General features: G+C 36.7%; 1 protein-coding gene across 4 annotated transcripts in view; it reads right to left on the reverse strand.

Moving 5' to 3' along the window:
- Positions 1-16,012, reverse strand: part of cyth3b (cytohesin 3b) — a 100,066-nt gene that overhangs the window by 31,660 nt on the left and 52,394 nt on the right. For all 4 annotated transcript variants that reach the window (XR_012401260.1, XR_012401259.1, XM_017354834.4 and 1 more), the window contains exons 2-6: positions 11,423-11,505; positions 7,490-7,554; positions 5,426-5,492; positions 2,896-3,014; positions 2,455-2,535 (exon numbers count right to left, since the gene is read on the reverse strand). Coding sequence is in view for 2 of the 4 variants with exons in the window: in XM_017354834.4 (XP_017210323.1) it covers positions 2,455-2,535; positions 2,896-3,014; positions 5,426-5,492; positions 7,490-7,554; positions 11,423-11,505 (415 nt within the window). In the remaining 2 variants the exon portion in view is untranslated. The remainder of the gene's footprint in view (positions 1-2,454; positions 2,536-2,895; positions 3,015-5,425; positions 5,493-7,489; positions 7,555-11,422; positions 11,506-16,012) is intronic.

Below are 16,012 nucleotides of genomic sequence, written 5' to 3' on the forward strand. Positions count from 1 at the left end.
TTATTTTTTTTATTTATATTTACATTAATTACAAAAAATTACAGATACCTAATTACTTCAAAAAATAATTAGGGTTCAATAAATAGTCTCATTATATAATCTGCTAATATATAATGTAACTAATTCAATTCAGCATCAATACTTTTTTCCTAGGAATTTAAACTAATTTAAACTAAGAATTTAACTAAGAATTTAATTTATTCAAAATTTAATTTACGTTTACATTATTTATAGTTGAAGTCAGAATTATTGGTGACATTTGAAGGCTTAACTAGGTTAATTAGGTTAACTAGGCAGGTAAGGGTAATAATTAGACAATTTATTGTGATGGTTTGTTCTGTAAACTATCGAAAAAAAAATTTGCTTAAAGAGGCTAATAATTTTGTTCTTAAAATGGTGTTTAAAAAATTAAAAATAGTTTTTATTCTAGTCGAAATAAAACAAATAATACTCTCACCAGAAAAAAAATATATATTATCAGAGATAATTAATTATGTCTGATAATAATTATGATTCCATAAATACAATCTTTAATTCAGAATTCAAAACCATTCAAATGATTCGATTTATTCATGATTTCACATTTGCATTACTCTGAAAATATTACAATAATCTACTAATACCTAATTATTTAAAAAATAAATCTGAATTATGGTTCAATAAACAGTGTCATTATGCTTGCATACTAAATGAATAACTGAATATAATCATAATTTCATTTACATTTACATTTACATCACCTCGAAATATTAGCATTGATTACAATGAAAAAAAATTGAATAATCTACTAATACCTAATTATTATTCTTTACATTTAAAGTTATTGTTCTACAAACACTATCATTATGTATAAATATTTAAAATAATTTAATGCATCCATTTAAATTACACTGAAATAAAATCTAATAATCTACTAATACCCCATTATTTTTGATCCAGAATTACATAAACATCATTATTTATAAATACTGAATACCAGTTGAAGTCAGAATTATTAGCCCCCTTTTGGGGGCTAATTTTTTTCTTCTTTTTTAAATATTTCCCAAATGATTTTTAACAGAGTAAGGAAATTTTCACAGTATGTCTGATAATATTTTTTTCTTCTGGAAAAAAGTCTTATTTGTTTTACTTTGACTGGAATAAAAACAGTTATTAATTATTTAAAAAACATTTTTGGGACAAAATTATTAGCCTATTTAAGCTAATTTTTTTTCCGATAGTCTACAGAACTAACCATCGTTATACAATAACTTGCCTAATTACCCAAACCTGCCTAGTTAACCTAATTAACCTAGTTAAGTCTTTAAATGTCACTTTAAGGTGAATAGAAATGTCTTGAAAAATATCAAGTAAAATATTATTTACTGTCATAATGGCAAAGATAAAATAAATCAGTTATAAGAAATAAGTTTTTTAAACTATTATGCTTAGAAATGTGCTGAAACAATCTTACCTCCATTAAACAGAAATCGGGGAAAAAATAAACAGGGGTGCAAATAATTCAGGGGGGCTTATAATTCTGACTTCAACTATATTTATATATATATATATATATATATATATATATATATATATATATATATATATATATATATATATATAYACACACACACATATATATATATATATATATATATATATATATATATATATATATATATATATATATATATATATATATATATATATATATATATATATATATATATATATATTAGGGGTGTCAAAATTAATCGTTTCTTCAATGCACCGCGATGCAGACGCGGACAATTCGGTATCGGTTCAGTAATAATCATAACTGGTTATTACTGACGTCATTTACCTCATATGCGCTCTGTCGCGAGGGAGACGATTGCGAGTATTTACAACGCTCTAACTACTTAATACTCATGAACTGTGCACAATTTCACTGTGTGTGTTTGAGAATGAAAGTAGCCCACCCCATCTCTCTCTCTCTCTCTCTCTCTCTCTCTCGCTCGCTCTCGCTCTGCCTCTGTCTCTCTCTCTTTCTTACACACACACAGTGGCCCATTTGACCTGCTGGCATGACTTTTCTTTTCCTCTCGGCTGTTTTACAGCGTTACTTTTGGATACAGAAACGCACCAAAATATCGAAATGAACGGAATCGATGGCATGATAATCGTAACCGAACCGAACCGTGAGACTAGTGTATATATATATATATATTATGCATAATATATTTTATATTTTATTATTAAAAACTTCAAATAATAGCATATGAGATTAATATTGGAAATGTTTCATGGTCATACAAAATAAAAAAATGACAGTGCAAAAAATACTGCTCATTAAAACAATATTTCTAATGTAATAAACATAAGATTCCCCTTTAAACCATAAACAATCCAACTCTTTTTTGTATATAATAGATTCAAATAAATGTAAATGTAATAAATTCAAGCATTTTTGGAGGAAATGAACAGTTTTCCCACCTCAGAGCCTGAACGAGGTTAAGGTCGGCAAATTCGTGGAGCTCCACAAAAGCCTGGAGCACTTTGATGTTGAATTCATCCCTACGAGGAAACAAGCACCACACACAGAAGCAACGGTTACTTTTTTGGCACAAAAGGATCGATCGCTTGTAGGATTTTAAGATCTTTCAGGATGTTGGGCGGCCTTTCGTGAGCTGCTTCAGCTGTTTGTGTGTGCAGCAATGCTTCACGCAATCCTGTTGTTTTGACAAGTCACATCCCGAGAGGAACTGCACTTCCTCCAGCGGCACACACACACACACAGACACACACACATATTACCATCTCTAACCCAGACAGTCAATTTCCGGAGGAGTTTTGTGAAGAATCAGGCGAACATCTCACAGTGCGATGGACATACATTGAATAAAGCAGAGTAAAAACACTGAAGCTAATGTTTACCGTTCCCCAAGGTAATCCCCGATAACAGTTTTGTTCAAGCCTTCGCCTTTATAGAGGAACTGTGCGATGTCTTCGGGCGTCTGTTGCAGGAGGTCGTTCTCCAGAAGAAACTGGATCCCCTGCAAGCAGATTTGATTTAGGAAAGGATTTCGGGATCAAACCCTCTAAATTCAAGGGAAATCTTGTGGAAGATTTCCAAATGTAATAGAGTGTACAGTACAACTGCTGTGACGCTCATGTTTTAAAAGGCTTTCAGAGTATTAAGATACTTAGAAACTAATGAAAATGTAATAAGTCTGTAAAGATTCTCATACAGCTGATCATTTTAACTCTTTATGATGCAAGAAACCATACAGTTGAAGACATGATTGCTTGTATTTTCATTGGTTTATAAGCTTATGTAACAGAGGCCAGCTAGTAAAGGGTAAATCTCACTCCCCTGAACCTGAAAAGGTGCCCTAGCAACAAATGCTAAAGACCATTGTTTACTGTTTTTTTACCCAGACATTTAAAAATAATATATTTTAGAGCAGTGAGCACAATACCGTGAAACAGTGATATTTTTATCCAAGGTTATCATACCGTCAGAATCTTAAGGTTTGAGGGGTGAGTGTAACAGAGGCCAGCTAGTAAAGCAGCAACAGAGGCTAGAGGCCATGGTCTTTAGGCTCATTGTTATGCTGTGTTCACACTAGACGCGGAACGCGCGGATAAATAGCAATTTTGAACATTTGCGTCAAACCCTGCTTCATTCATGCGTCAAATCTGCTTCATTCGCGCATGAAATTCACTTCAGAACAGACGTGGATTCGCGTGATGGGCAGGGCTTCAGTCTGCCCGGTGACTCTTGCTTCATAGCTAAATGGCTAACATGGATTTTATGAAGAAAATACCGGTGTTTATGTGCTTTATAGAGGCTGAACAGCGTTGATACTTTTAGGGCCGTGTCCACTGGATCCTTTAAGATGTGTATCCAGCTCTGTGAGCTCATAAACTCCTCCAGAAACTGAACCTGGATGATGGAGACTTTCAGCGGTGCTTTTGACTGAGCCCAGCCCAGTTTGATTAACTTTTTGTTGGTGCCCTCTGGAGGATTTCCCCCAGGACACCGACAACAGGCGATACGTCACAATCATGCCCCCACAAGAGCAAACTCCTGATTGTTTAACGCGGCACGAATGTCCGCTGAAGTTCAGATTTTTGAACTCGAGCTATTCATGCGAAATGCACGTTAAGTGCGTCAAACATGCAAAACGCTCAATTCGTGCCGAACCATTCGCATCATGCAATTCGGGTCATTCGCGCCGTGCCTTTCGCGCGTATCGCGCCGCAGGATGTCTATTCGCGCATTTGCATTGACTTAACATGTAAATGACTCGCGCTTGACACTCGTTCCACGTCTAATGTGAACGCAGCATTAGAGCAACCGACTCCCATGCAGAGAGTTACCAGTTCAATCCCAACTCAGAGCAGGTTGAGTGTTGTAGGACCAGTTGGTTAAATTGATGCTGCGACCTGGATGGGAGTAAGGTTTAGGGGGGGTGAGTGTAACAGAGGCCAGCTAGTAAAGTACTGTGCAGGTAACCCCCCAAACCCCCAAATGTAGGACCGGTTACATTGGTGCCGTGACCCAGATGGGAGTGAGGTTTAGGGGGGTGAGTGTAAGAGAGGCCAGCTAGTAAAGTGCTGTGCAGGTAAACCTCACCTTAAACCTTAAAAAAATGTGCTCTAGTGACAGAGGCTAGAGGCCATGGTCTTTAGCCTCCTAGTTAGAGAGCAACTGACTCCCACATGGAAAGTTGTCGGTTGGATCTTAGCACGAAGCTGGTTAGGTGGTGTAGGACTGGTGGGGTTACACCGATAAAAAACTGGGAAAGGGACAACCAATGAATACTTGCCTTAGGTCTAATTTGGGTACTTTTACGCTCTTGGGGAATGTTTATTATTATACACTGACCCTTGTTTGTGAAATTAACTTTTTTTTAAATATTTCCCATATGCTTTATAACAGAGCAGAGACATTTTGAAAAAGTATTTACTTTTTTTCTGATGAAAAAAGAACCTTTTAGTTGCCACCTTCAGAATTTTTCTTTTCAGATTGAGAATAGCCACTGTTTTCCATTGACTTGCTTAATTCACCTAATTTGCCTAGTTAACCTACAGTAATTAACCAAGTTAAGCCTTTGAAATGCACCATAAGCTGAATACTTGTATCCTGCAAAATAGCTAGTAAAATATTATGCACTGTCATGGTGGCAAAAACAAAAAAAAGATAGTTGTTAAAACTATTATGTTTTTGAATGTGTTTACATCAATTTCTCTCCATTAAACAGGCTTTAAGAAATATTTGAAAAGGAATTTAAATTTCACAGGAGGACTAATAATTTTGTCTTCAACTGTATATGCTATTTTCATTCACATTTATTACACTATACAACATTTTTAAGGCACAAAACTCTAAGTCTTGTAATAACCCTAATGATGATTCTTTTCAGTAAGTATTTTAGAATTTATAGTAAGGACGACTTACTTTCTTGGGGTCCATGTTGAACTTTTTTCTTCCCATTGCAATTTGTTTGTTCCTTTGTGTTGTTTTGCTGAAAATGGAAGCAAATATGCCTTAAAAGTCTCTCATTGGAAGACAAAGATGCTCTTGTATGATTTGACAGTGAGTAAATTCACTTCAAAATGATGAACTACCAAACAATCCTACTTACAGTTACAGAGTGCGCAATTCTATTTGCTCTTTAAGCAGAGTTTAGCCAACATTTACAAAAATTAATTGAAGAAATGTGAAAATAATTCAGTGACTCTGGTCCTGTTCATAAGCTATTGTCGTGTCAACTGTACTGTAATATGACATGAATATTCCCCTAAAAATGACCACCATTCCATAGTTTACTCACCCACAAGACCTGTTTTAGTTTGACTTTCTGAAGCTCCGAAAATAATATTTATCTATCATAAAAGTAACCCATAAGAGTGGGTTAATATGTTTGCTGAAGCAAATCGATGTGCAAAGCTTTTGTGTGTATCAGTTTGTGTCAGTCGGTTCACAACTCAGCTACTGCTATTTCCTACATTGTAACTTGACTTCCCATAAAAGCATGAGAAGCCAATAATAACAATTCATTTTAAAAGTTTTAGCTATGGTTATTTATTTACTTAAAAAAATATATAAAAAAATAAAAATAAAAATTATATATATATATTTAAATTTTATGTAATATAGTTTCTTTCTTCTGTTACACACAAAAGAATATATTTTGAAAAACTAAATTTTTGAGAAACCCGTAACCATTAACTTTTATCATATTTTTTTTATATTAGCTATACAGTCTTAGGGTGATGTAGTGGCGCAGTAGGTAATCCTGTTGCCTCATAGCAAGAAGGTCGCTGGGTCGCAGGTTCGAGCCTCAGCTGGGTCAGTTGGCATTTCTTTGTGGAAATTGCATGTTCTCTCTGGGTTCGCGTGGGTTTCCTCTGGGGGCTCCGGTTTCCCCCACTTAAATTTGCTTCTTTTTTAAATATTAACATAGTTACTTTGAAATCTAAACGATATAAAAGCACATCAGCACCACAGAAAAATTAGACGCTCAAGGCGTAATCTTTAAAATTACGACATATTAATAAAAAATTGCAAATATATGACAGAGGATTGTGGTGGTGAAGCATTAATTAAATCTTGAATTTCCACTGACTGCAACAAATCATCCACCCTCACAGTTGCAAGCAAAAATATGATTTGACTTTTGAAATATAAAAACAACTTTCATATAGTTTGTCTCTTGGTTTCAATATATATATTAAAATAGAAGAACGAATAGCATTTGAGGTGAAGTGCTTCAAAACAAATCCGCCATATGCTTCAGCGCTAAATCATCAACTGAATTGTCAAATAAAATAATAATCTAGCCTGAATAAAATTAAAAAAAGTTTAAAACACCTCAAATGGTAGCGATTCCATGCGAGGAGGCTGCGCAGCAGGCGAATCAGAATTGTCAGATGAAATAGACGGGCTGAGGTGCTGGAGTTCCCTTAGCTCAGATGCTGTTGAGACTGCAGTCTCCAGCCCGTGCGGGGATCAATATTTGTCTCATTAGTTTTAGGCCTTTTAGCAAATGTCTCAATTAGGTTTATTATTACTCATTTTGAACTTTGTTTTAAACAATAGCTATATGAATTGTAAATTTTAGTGTGCAGAAAATCCGCCAACAAATCTAAAGCCAAGCAAGGGCCAGGATACAGCCTGTGCGTCTCGGGCCAAGGCCGGGCTAGGGCTTAGATTTAAGGCCAGTGCAGGGCTCTACTCACAATGCCCTTTAACAAGTCTTTAAAACACTTTCCAGCAACAGAATTTAATATATTTATCATCTATTTTCACACACTGAGTCCCTCTATATAAAGAACCGTGACAGACATGCTGTAAATATGTGCTTGTCATGTCTGTGTGAGTTGAACTTTCAACAATGAATAAAGCTCTGAATGAATGTTTGGTGGAGGACAGATCCATAATGACACTCGGACAAAAGGCACACCAGCACAGCTGTAAACGAGCTTCAATAGCACTGGAGTGAAAGGAAACATAACTCACCTCTCGCCCACACACGTGAGCTGCTCAATTTCTGTCATCACTTCAGCGATCTCGAACTTCAGCCGCTGGAAAAGACATACACAGCATCATATTACACTAACACTTCACACAGCAATGCATGAACTAACAACCAGAAGTTCATATGATACGGTATTAATTCGTTATCATTTATTCTAGTTAATAAAAACTCAAAGGCTCATTGTGTTAGTTCATTTAATATTAATGTATTAAATTCCATAGTAAAGGATTATCCATAGAGCTCACAGTCATGTTTTGTTCAAAGGACACCAAGGTCATGTGTTTACTTCAAGGAAATTTGGTTTTGACTTCCAGGAAATTCCAAGAAACTTGAATGCAAGCATTTTACAATGTTTTAAAGTTGTTCTACCATCAGGAAACAACAAACAAGTTACTAATATTATAAATATATACAGTTGGTCAGAATTATTAGCCCCCCTTTGAGTTTTTTAATTTTTTAAATATTTCCCAAATGATGTTTAAAGGTTCAGGACACCCTGGAGAACTTTTTTTTATATTAACAGATTTGTGTGTGTTGAGCATCAGTTAAGACAATGTTGGCACCTGTCAGCTTTAATTGTGGGGAAAACTGGATAATTTTGAGCTTTTGTTAGTTAATTTCAGCTTCCGGGTTTAAAATGATTTTTGGGGCGGGATCAAAATCGGCGACGTAGCGCAGTACTGCAAGTGCAATGATGACGCGTCGGTTTCTCATTATTATTCATAGCGGAGTTTTCTTATCCTATGAGAAGAGCCGGCTGCTTAATTATTCATGAGAGCACGTGCTTTCCAAAGGCAAGACAGACCTGTCAGTTTCAAGCAAGCTGTGAGACACGGAGTCATGGACCCACGGCACCCAGTAGCCGTTCATGAAGACTCGTATATGTTTGTTTCCATAATCCACTGGGTTTGTTGCATGTTTTTTTCCCCGCGATCTTGTCAGGGCCGATCATACAGCAAAGCTGCGTGTGTGCTGCAAGCATTTTTGTCGGGAGAGCAGTGCGAGAATTGGAGAATGGCGGACGTTGACTTTTATTAGGAGTTCATTCACATTTAGACACATCACTGTGCTGCTGTGTTTGCCTAAATCCTACAGATTACCAGCAGGGCTAATGGTTAAAATAGGCAGGTCAGGAGACCTGCTGCACTGAGTCTGCATTCAGATCTATAATAGACCTGGGGATCGAGGGAAAATCCTCATTTATAGTGTTTACATGAACACACTTATCTTTATAATGATATAAATTGTGGTTATGTGTGTATGAAATTACGAATAACAAATGTAGCAGGTCATTAAATTACTGTTTATTTCTTTGCATTTTAACTTTGTGAACTATAAACTCATGCGTCTCCTCACGGTTTGTGTCTCATTTTGTGAGCTAACTGACAACAGCAGTTGTTCTCTCCCCTGCTGGCCACGCCCACTCCTGCCCTATGCTCGCGGAGCTCCACGCCCATTAATCATGCATCTTTTGAAAAAATTCTGAAGTAGACTTTAACCGAAAGTGGGGGGTGTCATGACCCTTTAACAGACCAAGGAAATTTTCACAGTATGTCTGATAGTATTTTTTCTTCTGCAGAAAGTCTTATTTGTTTTATTTAGTTTAGAATAAAAGCGGTTTTAAAATTTTTTTAAACCATTTTAGGGTCAAAATTATTAGCCCCTTTAAGCTTTATTTTTTTCAACCAGGGCTCATTCTGTAAACGTAGCCCCGCAGATGTTTCTGGAGACTGCGAAATACGCCCCGGGAGGTATGTATTTGTGCAGTTTTGGTTTTCGCGAATACGCAAGAGGCCACTGTGTGCACTTTTTCTTGTCTCGAAAGCCTCTCGCGAGCGGCGTTTGCGCCCGCGCTGTTCTCGCGTAAATAGCTGCCAGAAGCCGCTGTCGAGCGACCGTCTGTCCGACTGACCGGCTGGCTGAATGACTGAACGATTCCTCCTCCTTCTTCCCTAAACCCAAGTGATGATTTAGGAAAGCCGTACAGTAAAAGAAAAGCCCTCGTCCGATTTTGACCTCGTTTTCGGATTTCACCGCATTATGAACTCATTCGCTTGAATTTTTGGATTCTGTTTTTAGTCTTACCTGATTTCTGGAAGCGCTCTTCACCCGGACTCAAACCGGGTCTCGAACGCTGACCGGCTCCTCCTCCTCCTCCGGGCCTCCGATCTGCTGACGTAACACGATGAGCTAACCGGACGAACTGGTTGCAGCGGGAAAGCCCTCCACACGGAGGAGGCGAGCCGTCAGCCCAGCTGGCGAGTGCAAAGAGGAGCAGCGTCACACTGCCCCGCAGCGTTCGATTGAAAAAACCAAATGCAGTCTCCAGAAACATCCACGGGGCTACGTTTTCAGAATGAGCTTGGGTTGTTTTTTTCGATTGTCTACAGCAATGGTTCTCAAACTGTGGTACATGTACCACAATTGGTACATAGGCTTTCTTCTAGTGGTATGCGGAGGAATCGATTGATTGATTCAAGTAAAAAAAATGAACACGCTTTTAACCCTTTGACGCGTACGATAACAACGATGTGATCAGGAAATTGATAGGTTAGATTGATAGATTTAATAGGCTAAGCTTTTTATTTTCTATTCATTTTTCTAATGTTTGTTATGTATTCTATCATTTGAGGTTATTTTCCTCCCCATACTTGTAACGGTTGTTGGGGGCGTATCTCGTATTTTTATATCCCAATGTTGACAGGTTTAATTACTTGCTTCTCTGACACACATAGCATACTCTTACAGGCAGTAAGCAGATCTAATTCTAATTTAAATATGTAAATCCAATTCATATATTTAGAATACAAGTTAATGTTTAGATTTCAAAGATATACAAATAAGTCCTATATACATGCAACAAATATTTCTAAATGTATCAAACAGAGTTATATATGAATATTATGACATACGGTATGACCTATATTCATGAGGTCCAAGAAACATTTGCAGGTTTTGATGAATAGGCTACTTTATGATAATACTTTACATTTAAGTACAGCAGTTTTCTTTTAACTTTTTAAAAACAGTAGCATTTTTAAAAACTTTAATTTAAATGTTGATGCTTTATTTATCTTTTTTTTTAACCCGTGTATTATTGTTCAAACTATTTATTGTTTAAAGTGGCTGACAATAATAAATATTCATAAAAATAAGAATTAATCTGTAGTTTTTTAGGAGGTTGTAGCCGTGTTAAAAATAGCTTCTCATTGTTAAATAGAAACTGGGGAAAAAATAAACAAGGGGGCTAATAATTCAGGGGGGCTAATAATTCTGACTTCAACTGTATATATATATATATATATATATATATATATATATATATATATATATATATATATATATATATATATATATATATATATATATATATTAAATATAATAGTATTCAGAGCAAACTAGACTGTAAAAACTATCCGCAAATTAGCAGTTTTCCATATTTTGTGATTCATGTTTTCCTTTTTTTCCCTTTTATTTATGTGACTTTAATCTTTCCTCCAACAACTTTTAACCTTGGGAAGTTTAAAAAAGTGACTTTTACTCACATTATTAATAGTTAAAAGTGATTTGTTGTCTGGGTTGGTGTTGTATATTACAATAAAAAAAACCTTGTAATAAACTGCCAGTCAATTGTCTGTTATTTCACAGATCTATTTCTTAATATTTATATTTCGTATACCTCATCTTATTTCAAACTACTAAAATGTCAAAAAAAGTCACTTTGTTGAAGTTGTAGAGTTAATTTTTCAACATTAAAAGTCGACAGAGCAGAGATAAACATCCCCTAATAATGCAATTCAGTACAGTAAATAAATATAAACATTTACAGAAACGGTTAATAACACACATTTTTACCTACTATAGAGGAATTATGCAAAAAAAAAAAAAACATTTATTTTGAATTACAGTCTCACCTCAATGTCATCGAGCAGCTCTTTTTTTCTGCGCCTTATGTTGGACAGCTCATCTCTCTCTTCTAAGGACAGGTCTTCAGGTACTGTAATGAAACAATAAAAGAAAATGTTTCTCTATTAACATTAAAGAACAGACCAGAATTTAAAGTATTTTTGCAATCAAAATACGAAATCCTTTAGAAGTATGTTATCTAAACTTCTTTATGTAACAACAACAACCATGGTCATTACTACTGAAGTGGAGGTGCAATAAAATAGTTCCTTCACCCCAATCAATAACCTTCTGTTTTGCTTATGTTGTGTTTAGATGACAAGATGCTTCAATCTTTTAAAATAGCAACATTGCTTGCTGTCATTAATAACACACATGATGTAAGGGTGTCACGATCCTCCAAATCCTCGATTCGATTACAATTTTCATTGTAAAGTAACAGTTCGATTTGATTTTCGATTTAAAAAAGAACAATTTGAAAGCACAAGCTATGCCATTTTAGGACTTTAATGCAATATAATATCTGACCTTTGTGCGCTGTGACAGTCATGAAGCTATTTGTTGCTCTAAAGGTCCAGCAATCTCAAGGCTACTAAATGTGCACTGCTCAGACCTTCAATAACTTCCTCCTTCACATTATTGTACATGAAGGGTATCACCATAGCTGTAAGATGCGGTCTACTTGGGATTTCGTAGAGCGGATCTAGCACGCTAATTAAATGCCAAAAACTGGAGTTTTCTATGTTTTTGTGGTGCCAGCAGAGATGCCCTGCCATGTTAGTCATGCTGCCGTTGGAATAATGTGGTATACGTACTAGGGTTGGGCGATGTCGACCAATTTGGTATCATACGATGTCTAATATGAAACATCGCGGTGGACGATGGCATTGTCGTCATATGCGGTGGTGAATTAATTATTTGCAGCCTACAATTTAAACTACTTGACCTACAAGGTCATTTTACCCATAAACGGTCGTTTTACCCATAAACAAATCATACAGTAAATGAATAAAGATAAGTTACACACATAAGATTGCAGTTTAACAAGCTCTTCAACAAGCGTGTTTTTTTTTCTGCTTGGCAAGCCAAGCTGACGTGACATGGGGGCATGGCAGCATTGTTGATTCCATTTTTTGATTTCATGATCGAAATTGAATTTATTAATTTATTAATTGAAAAATGAATTTCTATCGATTTCGATTTAAAATCGAAAACAAGACACCCTTAACATAATGTCATCAAGAAGGCAAAACTAGCAAACTATGCTAAAAAACAAGAGCAAAAACAAGCAAAGACTACCCTCATTCATTCATTCATTCATTTTGCTTCAGCTTAGTCCCTTATTTATCAGGGGTTGCCACAGCGGAATCAATTGCCAACTATTCTGGCATATGTTTCATGGAGCGGATGCCCTTCCAGCCGCAACCCAGTACTGGAAAACACCCATACACTCTCACACACTACGGCCAATTTGTTTACCCAATTCTCCTATAGCGCATGTCTTTGGACTGTTGGGGAAACCAGAGCACCTGTAGGAAACCCACACGAACACGGGGAGAACATGCAAACTCCACACAGAAATGCCAACTGGCTCAGCTGGAACTTGAACCGATGACCTTCTTGCTGTGAGGTGACAGTGCTAACCACTGAGCCACCAACATGGCTACCCTCACGGAAACCTATAGAAAGCAGTCCTTTATTGCAGCATCAATAAAATCTCATCATCTTTCATTTTGCCATGTTTACAGGCTGTGTATAAAACAGTTTGTCCTCCTATTTTCATCAAAGTACTGCTGTCGGTATGTCGAAGGATCCCAGATGTGGTTTCAGTTGCTGTCCGCTATAAAATGGTTGCACATTATCACCACAACAGCCTAAGTTTGTCAAGTAACCAACTGAAGTTACATTGTTCTCTTGAGGACACCTGTAAATTACCATTTGCTTTTAAACATTTGAAGCAGTCAACAAATGTTATAAAAATCAAAGAATACTTAATAGCATTCAATGAGGCAGCCTGGAGCTTGTAAACTCACTTTAGCAATGCCCAAAGTCCAGTTAATACATTTTAAGTTCTGTCACAGACTGTAGTGGACACCAAAGAAATGTTTTCTCTGTAAATTATCCCCTAGCCCCAATTGCAGTTTTTGTTCTAACCAACAGGTTGGAACATTTATACATATGGTGTGGGAATGTGAAAAACTGTATGAGTTTTGGGAAAAAAACTTCATCAATATTATCTGAAATTATAGAAAAAGATGTACCAGTGCAACCAGTTGTGTTACTTTTAAATAATGCTTCCAGTCTGGGTTTGACAGAGCGACAAAGAAAGGTCTTGTTGGCAGGACTAATGGCTGCAAAAAAGATAATTGCGCAAAGATGGCTTCCTCCGCATTCTTTATCTATTCGGCAGTGGCTATATCAGTTTTATGATATAGTGTTGTTAGAACTGTCAACGGCCAGAATTAATAAAGCTAGAGCCTCAACTCTTGACGCGTGGAAAATGGCTGTGGACAAACTGGCAGAAAGACTCATGGATAATAGACATTGTGCAACAACTTTGAATCTCTAAATCTCTGATATTTTGTGCGAATATGTGTTTACTTTTGTTAGTGTATGGCTATGTGGATGAATGTCTATATGTACAATTTTATTTTTTCTGTTATTTGTCTTGATTGCAATGCTATTGTGGGATGGCATGGACTTTGGCACCGCTGGGGGTGGGTTGGGTGTTTTTTTTTTTTTTTTTGAGGAGTGGATCTTGTTTATTGAAAGGAAATTGTAAAGATGCTACAACCACTCACATGTAAAATCAAAATCAATAAAAAACTTAATCACAAAAAAAAAGCAATGCCCAAAGTCACATTGCTAAGGAAGAAGCTTTGCAATTGTTAGTAACCCACAGAACAGGTGTCAAACTCTGTTCCTGGATGGTCGCAGCTCTGCACCAGCTCTGTTTAGTGTAAACCCTAATTAAACACACCTGATCAAACTAATTGAGTCCTTTAGGTTTGTTTGGAACCTACATGTAAAGTTGCGGTCAACCTGGGCTTTTCCTCCCATAGACTTCCATTCATAAGCACGCGAATGCATCAGACCGGAAACGCAAGGTCATGCTTCAAGTTTTGCAGGTTGCTGCGGTGCAAAGTTCAAGCTTGGTGAACTCTGAACTGCGAAATCGCATCACTTGACTGCGTAAGACCAATCGAGGATCAAAACATGACCTCTCTGGACAGAAATGAAAAACCTGGAGCAATCGCTCTTTGAATGCACAATAAGCTTGTTTAATCCCGCCCCTTTTCGCAGCACCGCACGACAGAATATCGCATGCTCAAACTCAAATGTGACCGCAGCTTAAGTGTGCCAAAGCAGGGTTGGAACAGCATTGGAGTTTGACACCCCATTCTACAGTATAGAGAATGGCAATCCTTAAAGTCCCATTAAGGCAAGTCATTCCATTCGGTGGCCGTCTTTGAAACACCTCTAGGGCAGTATGCTCGGGTATTCTGTTTGAATAGGAAAACCTATTAGGAATGGGAATCAGCAATAAAATCCTTATTGTTCAAATCACACAAAATCTGTATAAAGTCACGTCTGCTACGAACCCCTCCCCTGTAAAATCCAGGGGTTCTCAATCTCAGCGTTGGAGGGCTGGTGTCCTGCAGATGTCCAACCCCAATCAGACACACTTGGGCAAGCTAATCAACGGCTAACTAGGCTTTCGAGAAACATCCTTGCAGGTGTGTTGAGGCAAGTTGGAGCTAAAATCTGCAGGACACCAGCAGAGTTTGAGAACCCCTGATATAAACCGATGCAAATGACCACAAAAAAAAAGTAATGACTGTTTTATTGTGATACATTCTGACAAACCTAAAACAAACATTCTAGGTAAAATCGACTTATATGTGGACACGTTTATAAATGCTCTTTGTGTGACAGAGAAGCTGAAACATCTGCCATTCTTTAACATACCGTCTCTAGCACTAAAGTGGATCAAAGAAGAGCTGAACAAATAAACGAGTTCGTTCATCCATGAGTGACAGCGTATCAACAAGCTGCCTCAAGAAAACATTTACATAATTGATTTCCTTCTTTATTAGTGGTGTAAGCACTTACAGTTTTTTGCAAGTCTGTGTACATACATGATATAATAAACCTACAGAGATCATTGAGATCAAGGCTACTGTGTCTCAAATTCCCAGAATGCATTTCTCTACTGTGCTAAAGCTGAAACTGTTGTTTAAAGGTTCACAGTTGTACTTTAAAGGTACATATTAATACAATAAATTGATAAAAGTCTACCTTTGGTACATTAAAAGAATAGTTCACCCGAAATGTACTCACTATTTACTCTCCCTCAAGTTTGTGAGTTAAAATATCTGGGTTTACGGAAAGATATTTTGAAGAAAGCTGAAATCCTGTAACCATTAAATAAAGTAAGAAAAACGGACACTATGGAGGTCAATGGTTATTGGTTTTATTCAAAAGAAGAAATTCACCAGCATAGACCACGCCACATTTTGAGCTAGACTTTATTGTAGAGATCCCCTCTGCCCCGACGGCCTGCACTCACATTGCTTCCGAGCCGAGCCACGGTTACG

This window comes from Danio rerio, chromosome 3 (genome assembly GCF_049306965.1).
Source record: "Danio rerio strain Tuebingen ecotype United States chromosome 3, GRCz12tu, whole genome shotgun sequence".
Taxonomy (NCBI): domain Eukaryota; kingdom Metazoa; phylum Chordata; class Actinopteri; order Cypriniformes; family Danionidae; genus Danio; species Danio rerio.